Source organism: Artemia franciscana, chromosome 9, assembly GCF_032884065.1.
Source record: "Artemia franciscana chromosome 9, ASM3288406v1, whole genome shotgun sequence".
In the NCBI taxonomy this organism is placed as follows: domain Eukaryota; kingdom Metazoa; phylum Arthropoda; class Branchiopoda; order Anostraca; family Artemiidae; genus Artemia; species Artemia franciscana.
The window spans coordinates 34,959,812-34,972,428 of NC_088871.1; the positions used below are offsets into that span (position 1 = coordinate 34,959,812).

The 12,617-nt window shown below is 35.7% G+C and overlaps 1 protein-coding gene across 2 annotated transcripts in view; it reads left to right on the forward strand.

The window, feature by feature from the left end:
- Window positions 1-1,292: 1,292 nt before the first annotated feature.
- Window positions 1,293-12,617, forward strand: part of LOC136031329 (serine beta-lactamase-like protein LACTB, mitochondrial) — a 53,825-nt gene continuing 42,500 nt past the window's right edge. For both annotated transcript variants that reach the window (XM_065710813.1, XM_065710812.1), the window contains exons 1-2: window positions 1,293-1,462; window positions 11,501-11,655. In XM_065710813.1, coding sequence (XP_065566885.1) covers window positions 1,374-1,462; window positions 11,501-11,655 — 244 coding nt within the window. In that variant the 5' untranslated portion in view covers window positions 1,293-1,373. The remainder of the gene's footprint in view (window positions 1,463-11,500; window positions 11,656-12,617) is intronic.

Below are 12,617 nucleotides of genomic sequence, written 5' to 3' on the forward strand. Positions count from 1 at the left end.
TGTGTGACCTTACCAAGTGCGAAAGAATTTATAGCAGCATTAGTCACGGCCATGAGAAATAATTGCAAATGAAGAAGGATAAAAAAATAACCAGCAAAATTCAGGCGAAAGATATAGAGAACCAAACTAGTAGTCTTATCGAATCTACCTAAAAGGTTTGTGCTTAGTCGTCTAGCCCAAGGATGAGACCTGTGGTGTCCCAGAACAGAACGGATTATGAATACTTTAAACGCCTTCTCACAGAAATTACTTTGTACTTCCCTCTCTTTTTCATATTTTCTACAGTTAAAGTATGTCTTCATACACTCCACATGTGTCGCAGTTTGGGGATGTGGCTATTTCCCAGTGGAACAGTGTTGACTTTGTCTTTGCACGGCCACATCTAATACGGAATAGGCAAATAGAAAGGATGCGAGACGTGAGGAACATTTCTTTTGACGGCTGCTTATAATCATAGAGATCCAGAAGCTTGGCATGGGAAAAATGGAGCCAAGCCTCTTCATCTTCCAAGTTTTTGAACTGTTTGAAGACAGAAATTAAGGACCAGTAATAGGGATTTGGGTGATCAGGCCTAGTTGGCAGGCTTGTTTTGCATCCTGGTCTGCTAGTTCGTTTCCTGTTATACTACAGTGTGCTGGAAGCCATTTAAATAGAGCAGATAAACCCTTTTTTTCAAGTTGTGTAACCGAATTTTCAATCTCAATGGCAACATTTCTTGATTGGTGTTGCTGGTGTGAGCGGTAATCCAGAGACGACAGTGAATCAGTGCAGACAATATACTTCTGATGTTTGATCACTGTTTGGCTTGAAGTGAAAATTTAATTACCATAAGCTCTGCAGAGAAAATTGTCAGATTTGGGGGTAAACCGTAAGAAAGAGACAGGTTCTGGGATGGTAAAACTACTGCACAACTGCATTTTTTCCGCCTTTGGGTCATCTGTGTAAACTTGGAGGAAATCCTGATATTCTTCCAAATTTCCCAGGAATATGACTTTCATCAGTGCTTGGGGAAGGCCCTCGTTTTTCCAATTCCGATCTTGAGAATAATCAATTCCCCAGTTCCTTTGGAGGCAATAGAAAAATCATCATCGAAATTAACAGTCAGCCTACCATTCTCCATGAACTCTTCCATGCAAGGAAGGCAAAGGGATCTCTGGAAAGAGGGCATCTCTTTTGGTTTAAAGCAGACATCACGGCTGTGGAGGCTAATAATTCTTTTGATTTCACCTGCGTAATCATGAGCTGCTCGATTTGTCAAAGCGGAAAATCGCTTTTTAAAATTTCGCAGAATATTTGAAATTCCATCTTGCTTGTTTTCATTTTTATTGTTGCCTCTGTAATAAAATTTTCCTTCTGAACCGGTAAAACAAGCAATGAAGTACATTAAAGTTTGTGCTGGAGTATTAGCTGGTATAACAGCAGTACCATTCTTTAAGACAACTGAACAAACAGAAAAGATTAGGTAGGCCAAAGATTCAAACCAGTGAGCTATCCTATCCCAACCTTGAGCTATTTATGAAATTCTTTACTGTTTAATAACCGCAAAGGCTATGATAGCCTTGTTCTGACAGTCCGTTAAAAGACAATCGGTTTTCATCCACTACTATCAGCCTCTTTGTCTACAACACTAAATTAGTCAAGGCCAACACAGCTGTGTGCACTCCTCCATATGTCACCAGTAAAAAAAAAACATGTTCATTATCAAAATATGTGTTCAGAATTTGTCGTGAACATTCAAATTGTTCTGTAGAGATAGCCTAGTAAACAGAAAAAAAAAATCAGTTTCAAGCTTCAGTTTCTTCTAACATGATTGTCTCTTTCTCACCCAAGAAATGAATCTTTGATCTTTCTTGCCAATTAGAACATGACATTTCTTATGTCTTTATGTACTATAAAACCCTTTCATAGCACATTGAATTAGGCTTACAAATATGCTACATGAATAGAATTAGGCTAATGTTTTTTTTTTGTTAAACTTGAATCTTCCTAGTGTGTGCTACCCTATTGATCCATCCTGCTCAGCTGACCCAATAATTTATTCAAATTATCTCAGAAATGTCAAAATATCTGAAATTGTGCTATAAACTTTCATTTTTTTTGTTTCAGTATAGCATGTCAAGAAGAAAAATTCTGTATTCTGCAAGCTGCAAGCTTACTGTTATGAAAGATGCAAAAATCCTACTTTGCCAAAATTTATACATAGAAAAAATTGACATGTTTATGATAACATTTTGAAAAGATAGCAGTATGTTTACTGCTCAAATACTGCCTGCCTCACATACATGCTGCTTCAACCACACACACAAATCCAATGGATTAATGGATCTGTTTTTTTTTTTGTAATAGAGATTCTCCTTTTTTGTGTAGCCTCTCTGATAATTCCATCTGTCTGACAATATCACAACCAACTTGTTTCAGATAAGGTCAAGTCTTCAATATTCTTAATCTGGTTGTTCTCACTAATTCTGACCTTCTTATTAAGAATGTTATAACCACACCTTGTGTTTGTAGAGACCAAGTTGTAATTATTTTGGAGTTTTACCTTAAATTGCAACTTGGAGCAATTGAAGGATTTTCCATCCTGTAGCATTGCTCTGCATTTCTTCAAAAATTGCCCTGTGGATTGATTCAGAATTGTTTTGAATATTAAGTTGGTTTTATTCACTAGGGTTTTTGCTGTGGTCTGGGACTCCAAGGTATCCCATTTGAGCCTCCATTCCTTATTGCTCTACTCCTTGTCAAGTGAGACTTTGAATTCTTTGACAGTCTTACTGCATACAGTATGATCACTCAGGGAGTTATACAGGTCTACAACCTGGTTGGTTAGGAAGTGATGGCGTTCCCTCCTCTGAGCATTGACCTTTATGAGCTTCTTCGAATGACCCCTTGTCCACTGTGATGAATCAATGAAGAAGAGACTATGAACTGGATTGTTGTGAATCAATTTGTAAGTGTTGATCATGTCAACCCTTTTTCTTTGGTAAGTCATGCTGCATAAGTTCAGAGTTTGCAGTCTCATTGGGTAAAGAAGACATTGGCACCCATCTACTATCTTTGTTGCTCTCCTCTGTACTTTCTCTATCATGTCCTTGTCCACTTTGTAGAAGGGAGATGCAATTGACCTGCCAGTTTCTAGCCTTGGTCTGACAAGACTCTTGTATAGCTTGGTGATTGTTTGTGGAGATCCAGTCATGAATGTTCATTTAATTGTCCCTAAAGTGCAGTTTATGCTAGCTACAATCTTTTCAGTATGACTTCTAAACTTTAACTGGCAGTCAACTATGACACCCAAGTCTCTTTCCTCTGTAACTACAACTAGGGGTTCTCTTTGACCAGTTATTTGGTTTTGCATGGTGTAAATATGTTTTTGATTTTTATTGCCAAAATGCAAAACTTTACATTTACTTGAATTAAATTCAAGTAGCCATTGTCTAGCCCAGTCATCCAGCTTGTCAAGATTGGCTTGGATTGAGGCAGCCTCCACCCAAGATGATGCCGCCCTGATGAGCTTGGAATCATCTGCATAGAGTGTGAGATGGTTTTGGAGTATTTTAGGAGCATCATTGATATATATGTTGAAAAGTGATGGCACAAGCACAGTTCCTTGGGGAACTCAGCTAAGAACAGGTATAGGTGATGATAGCACACACACTCCTTTATCATTAATAACAGCAAATCTTTGGGTTCATTCTCCCAGGAAGTATACAATCTATTCACCTTCTTCTAAGCACCAAAAATATGTAAACTACAAACCAGTCTGAAAAATTTACCTATGTCAGTTAGAAAAAGCTTATTACTGATGATATTGATGAGAGTTGGTTCAATGTACAAATGGAAATGCTGAATGTTGAAAAGTCTTGCACCAGAATTTTCAGGCAAACCAGGCAAACATTTTATCTTTTTATAACTTCCAACATAAACATGCTAATCAACAGAAAACATGAAGCATGGAGTCATAATTGAAAAATAAGGCCACAGAAAAGTATCAAGTCTTCAAATGCTTTTGTAATCAAACAACCAACCAAATGAAGGAGTTGAAAAGAAGATTTGAGGAAAAATTGGCTGGGGAAGTTAAGGACAACCCTAAATCTTTCTGGTGTTATGACACCCAAAAATATAGCAGCAGATGCACTGTCCCAAATATCCTGCACAATAATCAATCAGTTGCTGATCCTTAGCTGAAAATTGAAATTGTCAATCAATGTTGCTGATCTGTTTTTTCCTCCAGTTCCAGTATTGTTTATCCCATGCCCCCTTTATATGATGTATCACACAGTTTTGTGTCAACCTCTTCCCCTACTGTTCAAGTTATCATTAAATGTTTCCAGGCTACTTCTAGATTAGAAAACTGCACATATCATTCCTATATTTAAAAAGGGTAGAACATACCTAGCTGAAAATTATCAAACTATTAGCATGACATCAGCAGTTGTTAAGGTTCTTGAAAGAATAATTAATTCTGCAGTTGTTAAACACCTTGAGGCAAATAATGTTTTACAGAGTTCACAACATGGCTTTCATTCACAAAGATCTGTTGACACCAATCTCTTTGAATCAAATGATCAAACCACTTAGTTTCTTGATATGGGAGTGCCTGCTGACATGATTCTCCTTGAATTTTCTAAAGCTTTTGACAAAGTGTGTCACAAGTGACTTGCAATTAAATTATGTGCAGTCAAGCTTGAAGAAAATCCCTGCTCTGGATTCTTGATTTTCTTTATTTATGATTTCAATGTGTTCATGTTACACAATTACATACTGACTGCCTCTAGGCATGCAGTTCATATATTCTGACTACTGATACATTGGTTCTAAAGGGACTTACATCCCTTAAACTGAATAAATCTGCTGGTCAAGACAACATTCACCCATGTATTGTGCATGAATGTCATACAATTTTGTTTCAACCTTTTTCCTTACTGTTAGAATTATTTTAGGTCCTTCACTGTTGAATAACTTCATCAATGATGCTCCTTCCATTATTGGCAGTAAATCAACTCTTTATGCAGATGACCTGAAGCTTCCTGGATCAGCTTTGTCCTGTGAAGGTCGTGACCTGTTACAAAATAATCAAAGCTGAGTTTTCCTATACTTGTTTGTAGGAGAAAAAGAGGGGATGCCATTTTAGCCTACAATTTAAGGGGGTAAATACTCTTCCAGCATTATTCCCCACTATTTGTACCAACCCAAGAACTAGAGGTCATCATGTGGAACTTGTCCACATGATTGGATCCTTGATTTTCTTTATTTGAGATCTCAATGTGTTCAGTTATTTGATGATTTTGGTAATGGTATTTTTTCTTCCTCTAGGCATATTCTGAGTGGAGTTCCTCAATGAACTGTTTTGGGTCCTACACTATTTAATATCTTCATCAGTGATGTTCCATCCATTATCTGCAGTAAACCAACTCTTTATGCAGATGTCCTGAAGCTTCTTAGATCAGCTTTCTCCTGTGATGATCATGCTCTGCTACCAAATAATCTTTAACTGCTTGGTCCATGGGCTGAGGCCTGGTTTCTTGAATTCAATGTTGCCAAGCACCATATCACTTTGGCAAACTGAATACTTGCCGCTCTTGCTTTTTCTTCTGGCCACCCACTCTCCTCTGTAAACAATGAGCAGGATCTTGGTGTCCCTATTGATAATGAACTAAAATTCACCACTCATGCTAATAGGTCTGCTGCTGGGGCTAGTTCAACCTTGGGTCTGATTAAGTGTGCTCTTACCACTCATTCCCCTAAAGTCATCAGTCTTCTGTATAAGAGACTTGTGCATCCTAAGCTTGAAGTTAGAATGTCTCTTTCCTTCTCATATTTTAAAAAAGACATAAAAGTTCATAAAGATGTGCAGAGACATGCTACTAAAGTAATATCTAGCATGCCTGAGCTTTCCTACCCTGTAAGACTAGTAAAGCTGAATCTCCGTACACTTGTTTACAGGAGAAATAGAGGGAATGCTATTTTATCCTGTAATCTATTGAGGACTAATAATCTCCCAGCATTATTTCCTACTGTAGGTACCAACTCAAGAACTTGAGGTCATCACCTTAAACTTGTCAAGCAGTCTACAATATCTAGGGTCCACACTCAATTCTTTTTATCATGCATTGTCAACACCTGGAACAAACTATCTAATGAAATGGTTACTGCTGAATTCTTTCATGTTTTCAAATGAAGGCTAGATGCTGAGTGGTCCTCTGGATATTGTAAACTCATTTGGGAAACTACTGAAAACAGAATAGCATCTGGTCACTAAAGAACTTTGTATACAACTCAATTCATCATTCTGGAACTCTACAGGGAGAAATCCTTAGATTGCTCCTAGTTGTAATTTCAGGTAATTCACCTGGTTATCATGAACTGTTTAATTTGTCAAATCTTAAGATCGCTTATCAAAATTTCGTAGAATGTTATAAATTTGTTTTGATTGTTTTCAGCCATTGGTAATTTTTATAGTTGCCTCTATTAAAATTCTCCTTCTGAACTGGTAAAACAGGCAATGAAGTATATTAAAGCTTGTGCTGGAGTATAACACCGGTGCCACTCCTAAACACAGCTGTACAAACAGTAAAGATAAGGTAGGCCAAAGATTCATCTAGGTCCACCTTTGGGTTATTTATGAAATTACTTACTGTTTAAAAACTACAGTAGCCACCAATTGTAGTTTTTTTCTGACAAGCCATTAAAAGACAATCAGTTTTCCACTACTACTATCAGCTTCTTAGCCTACAACACTAAACCACCCAAGGCCAACACAGCTGTGTGCACTCCTCCTCCACGAGTCTCCAGTTATAGAAAAGAATAATATTTTTATGATCAGAATATGTGTTCAAAATTTATCCTGAACATTCAGATTATCAAACAGTTTGTGGTAACAAACTGTAGTAAGGAGCAACCCGGCTCAATAGTACAAAACTCTAAAAAACGGAATTTTGATGCTAAAAGATACATCAAAAGAATCGAATTTTCACGCTGATTCTAAATATATAAGTTTCAATTAATTTAGTGTTTGTCATCAAAAGTTACGAGCCTGAGAAAATTTGCCTTATTTTGGAAAATAGGGGGAAACATCCCCTAAAAGTCATAGAATCTTAACAAAAATCACACCATTGCATTCGGTGTATCAGAGAACCCTAAAGTAAAAATTTCAAGCTCCTATCTAAAAAAATGTGGAATTTCGTATTTTTTTGCCAGAAGACAAATCATGGGTGCGTGTTTATTTTTATTATTATTTTTTTTCCCAGGGGTCATCGTATTGACCAAGTGGTCCTAGAGTGTCGCAAGAGGGCTCATTCTTACGGAAATGAAAAGTTCTAGTGCCCTTTTTAAGTGATCAAAAAATTGGAGGGCACCTAGGCCCCTCCCACGCTAATTTTTTTCCAAAAGTCAACGGACTGAAATTTTGAGATAGCCATTTTGTTCTGCATTGTCGAAAACCATAATAACTATGTCTTTGGGAATGACTTACTCCCCCACAATCCCTGGGGGGAGGGGCTGCAGGTTACAAACTTTGACCAGTGTTTACATATAGTAATGGTTATTAGGAAGTGTACAGACGTTTTCAGGGGGATTTGTTTGGTTTGAGGGGGGTGGGGTTGATGAGAGGGGGCTATGTGGGAGGATCTTTCCTTGGAGGAATATGTCATGGGGGAAGAAAAATTCAATGAAAAGGGCGCAGGATTTTCTAGCATTACTATAAAAAACAATGAAAAAATAAACATGAAAACGTTTTTTCAATTGAAAGTAAGGAGTAGCATTAAAACAAACAGAGATTATGATGCATATGAGGGGTTCTAAAAATACTTTAGCATAAAAAGCAAAGTATTTAGGAGGAGATAAATACCTTGCTCTTTATGCTAAAGTATTTTTAGTAATTTCAACTATTTATTCTACGGCCTTTTTGATTCAGGGGTCATTCTTAAAGAATTGGGACAAAACTTACGATTTAGTGTAAAGAGCGAGGTATTAACGAGGGTAAAAACCCCCTCGTACACATAATAAAAATATAAGAATATAAAAGTTTGTTACGTAAGTTAATTCTTAAGTTACGCATATTTTTTACTAATAAAAACGTCCGTTAAAAACTAAAAGTTCTAGTAGCCTTTTTAAGTAACCGAAAAATTGGAGGGCAACTAGGCCTCCTTCCCCACCCCTTATTTCTCAAAATCGTCGGATCAAAACTAAGAGAAAGCCATTTAGCCAAAAAAAAATAAAAATAATATACAAATTTCATTTCAATAATTTATGTGCGGAGAGCCAAAATCAAACATGCATTAATTCAAAAACGTTCAGAAATTAAATAAAAAAAAACTAGTTTTTTTTAACTGAAAGTAAGGAGCGACATTAAAACTTAAAACAAACAGAAATTATTCCGTATATGAAATGGGTTGTCTCCTCTGCAATCCCTCGCTTTTTACACTAAAGTTTGACTCTTTGCCACAATTCTACTTTTTAAAACAATTTTAGTTTGCTTACTTTCAGTTAAAAAAAACTAGTTTTTTTATTTAATTCTATAAGGATAGCCTAGTAAGCAAAAAATATATTCAGTTTCAAGCTTCAGTTTCTTCTAACTTGACTGTCTCTTCCTTGCCCAAGAAATGAATCTTTAATGTTCCTTGTCAATTAGAACATGACATTTTTTAAGTCTGTACTATAAAACCTTTTCCATAGTATGTTCAACTTCAAATAGATGAATGGAATTATGTTAATGTATGTTCAATTAAACTTGAATCTTCCTAGCCTGTGCTACCCTGTTGATCCTTACTTCTCAGCTAACCAAATAATTTATGCAAATTATCTCAGAAATGTGAAAATCTCAGATAAGCGATTTAGGCTTGCAAGCAACATTATTCTACATCACAGAGTTTAATTAAAAGTTCTGATAGTAGGTTGACAAAGTGTTCTTTCTCTCTTCTATTTATAAGGTGTCTAGAAAGAAATGTTCAGGACGTATTATGTTGTATTGTTATTTATTAGCTCAATAGATTTGGAGCTAATGTCAAGGGTCATCATGAAAATGCCATTTTCTATTTTAAAGGAAATTATAGAAAGAAGGGACTTGCAACTAAAGTAGAGCAATTTCTATATATTGCTAAAAAAAAAAGAAAACACAAAAAATTTCAATTCAATTTCCTAGATTAGTTATAAAACTGGACAGCATTAGTATGACCATTCATTTCAGGCTAGAATATTTTTTGCATATCAGTTTTTCCAAAATAATCTAGAAGTGTGTACAGTGAAGAACAACCAAGATGGTCTGTTGACTGCAGGAAAAACCTTATGGAGAACATTTATGTCACCTCAAATACATTATACTCACCTACCAGAGGGAATGAAGAGCTATAATTTTGAACCTCCCAAGAATAATAAAAAACATATCTCTTTGTCTTCTTGTCCCTACCCTTTCTTCTAGACACCACAAACTTCGACAATTCTCGAAGAAGCTCATATTACGCTACCACAAGACAAAAGTCCATTTCTTTGGCCAGATAATAGCCAATCCATAGAATCAACTCTCAAAGGCTGCATTGTTGGCCGAATCAACAAGTGTTGTCAACTGTAAGGTTGGTAAAATAATAGCTATATCAAAGTTCCTATACAACTGGGTGGCAAATGTAGAATACTCACTGGGGAGCATCTCACAGATGAAAGTCACCAAACTTACTCCAAGTTGCAGCATAAAGTAATGTGTATATTAGATTCATAAATTGAAACTTAGAATCAAATGTACTTTCTATCAAAATTAAAGTTGAGAGTGGAATTTGAATTGGTAAATTCTCTATTACTCTGATGCTAATTTCAATTCTAAAAAAAATAAATCATGATTTGGACTAATTGTTTCTTCATCAATGCTGATCATAGTGAGATTTGCAATAGTAATTTAATTCTATCGCCCAATTTCACAAGTCATGTTTATTGCTCATGATATACAAGGGAAAGGCTTAAGTAAATTTTCCCATAAACTTTTATTTTTCTGTCTCAGTGTAGCATGTCAAGAAGCAAAGGTCTGTATTCTGCAAGCTTACTGTGATGAAAGATGCAAAAATCCAACTTTGCCAAAATTTATATGTGGAAAAGTTTCAAGTGTTTGGAAACATTTTGAAAAGATGGCAGTATGTGTGCTGCTCAGTGAAAAATCATATTGCAATTGTAATTCTGCATGTGTCTTAGCTTGCAACATGATTTTATTTTTATTGTAACATTGTCTTTTCATTGTGAAAGCATATTGCAATAGAATTCATTAGGTTGCTTGCATTTTTGGCAAAATTTAAAATGAAGTGTTGGAAGAAATTCAACTTTGATCATGTATGAAAATCAGTTGTTCTTGCAACAAAGTTTAGACTAAGAATTAAGCCAAATAAGATAAACCAAGCTTGGATGCAAAAAAGTAAAATTCTATCCATCTATTGTATTAAGTGGAGCAAACTCTAAATTAAGAATTTATTGTTAAGATTTATTTTTAATTGAAAGTTCCACTGTTTGGTTTAATTACTCAAAATTGTAGTGAAGTCGATTTTTCAGTAAAAATATCCACAATTCACTGGATAATAGACTTGGAATAACTGAATTTGATCTTTTCAAAGAGCTTAATCTCTTCTTTTTAAATAGGGTACCTAACATTCTCCCAAATACAAAAGTTCAAATCTTGTTAATCAAAACAAACTACACAGTTTTCTTTGACTGTAATTCAGTAGATTGAGAATCTAACACTGATATCAGCTGGAGGCTCTTGTATCCTTTTAGAAGCCCTAATCACCTTTCCTTTTTCACTAGCTTTAGAAGCAACACTCTACAATTTCCAATGTCCTGAAATCTAGATCCCATTTAATTTGAAATTATTAAGATTGTATTCAATTCCCATCTGGCTGGGTGGGCCGACTTGTGGCCTCTTCTCTAACTGCAATACAACAAGGCTTGTTGTCTGCTTTTCTGTTTCCTTCAGCCTACAGAGGTACTGACAGAGGGTGGTTGGCAAAATTTTTCCAACACTTGGGAGGTAGTCCTCTTGGAGAATTGCATCAATCCCAGGAGATACTAGTGGGTAGAGAGGAGTGTGCAATTTCACATACAAGAGTTTTCCAAGTTTACACCAGATATTAGAGATCTCATTGATAGTGGCAGAGTGGGTATTGACATTGACTTACATGGCATCCATTCTTACGGGGACCTTAGGACTAAAATTTAGATGAGAAAAAATTAATGTTAAAGAAATTTTGACCAGCTTTCTTTATGACACAACAAAAAAAATTTTTTGTAGTCCTATTATCTTTTTGATTTCAACATTATCACACATAATAGAATCTGAGGCATTAAAGGTAACCCTTTGCTTCAATAATATGGAATATCCCGATGTACAAAAGAAAACAACATAAAAAAGTCAGAGTATTCTTATTCCTCCTCAATGTTTTCTTTTATTTCTTTATTATCAAAATACAACTTGCACTAAGACAGTATATGAGACAATTTATGGGCAATTTGTGATGTTATTACATTTTTATAGCTCTGAGAAGGGTTCACAGACTGGAGTACTTCATGGAGCTGTTGCACAACTACAGGAAAAAATCCTCCACAGATGCAGAATTGAAATGGAAAAATCAGGCAGTCCTGGACTTGTTATTGCAGCATCTGTTGATGGAAAAACCATTTTTTCAGCTGGTAAACATATCAAAATTCCTAAATTCACAAGCATATCTTTTTTTTTTAGGTGATGTGAGGTCTATGGATCATAGTCAACTTAACAGCACTGAGTTAGTAAATCGTGAAATGTCTTCCTGTATTATTTTATTATTTGCAATTTCGGTTTTCCACCACTCGCATCCTTTAAAATGGTTAAATGGGATAGTTAAATGTTGGCATTTTTGGTTGTATATTAGAAGCTTTAGTGCACTTTTAAAGATCCAAAACCAATTAGAGAAAGAGCAATTACTTATTCAGTGACTTTTGTGCTACCAAAACCCCATATAACATCAGATTTATTGCAAGTCCTTATTAGAACAGCCAAAAGGTTAAAAAGTGATGGTATGATTTGTGAAGCTTAAGGGGCGAGCCGACTTATGCAATTTTCTTCTTGAAAACAAAGGGTTTATACATGCATTTTGGCAGACAGGTGGACTTATTACACTTAATTGAAAACAGAGCAGTACAAGGCTGTTCTGCATGATTGGAGAATATGTATATCCTTTGATGTTACCCTCTATCTCCCCCAAATTTTTGTATATAGACATTTTGTACTTCTATTGACTCATGACTATCTAGTGATCATTCAGGAAATAGTCCTACATGATTACATGTTCACTATTGAAAGTAACTTCGATTGCAATATAAGTATTCTAGATTAAAACTTAGTTAGCACACAGTCCATAAATAGCTTCCAACGTTCACCATATTTTGCATCAAAGGATTTCTGAGCTTGTTTATTACAAATCACCATACCTCTGATCCTCCCATACCTCCAGAGATACCCAGGGCGTCAGTGAAGAGCCTCCAGTTGTCTCATAGGTGTTTCATCATCATCGATATTTTCTCGCTCTGGGATTAAGTTTGTATGGGTGGCACGTGTCTCTTGTTTGTATGTCCTTCGAAACGTGTTTTGACCATCCCTATCACCGTGTATCATC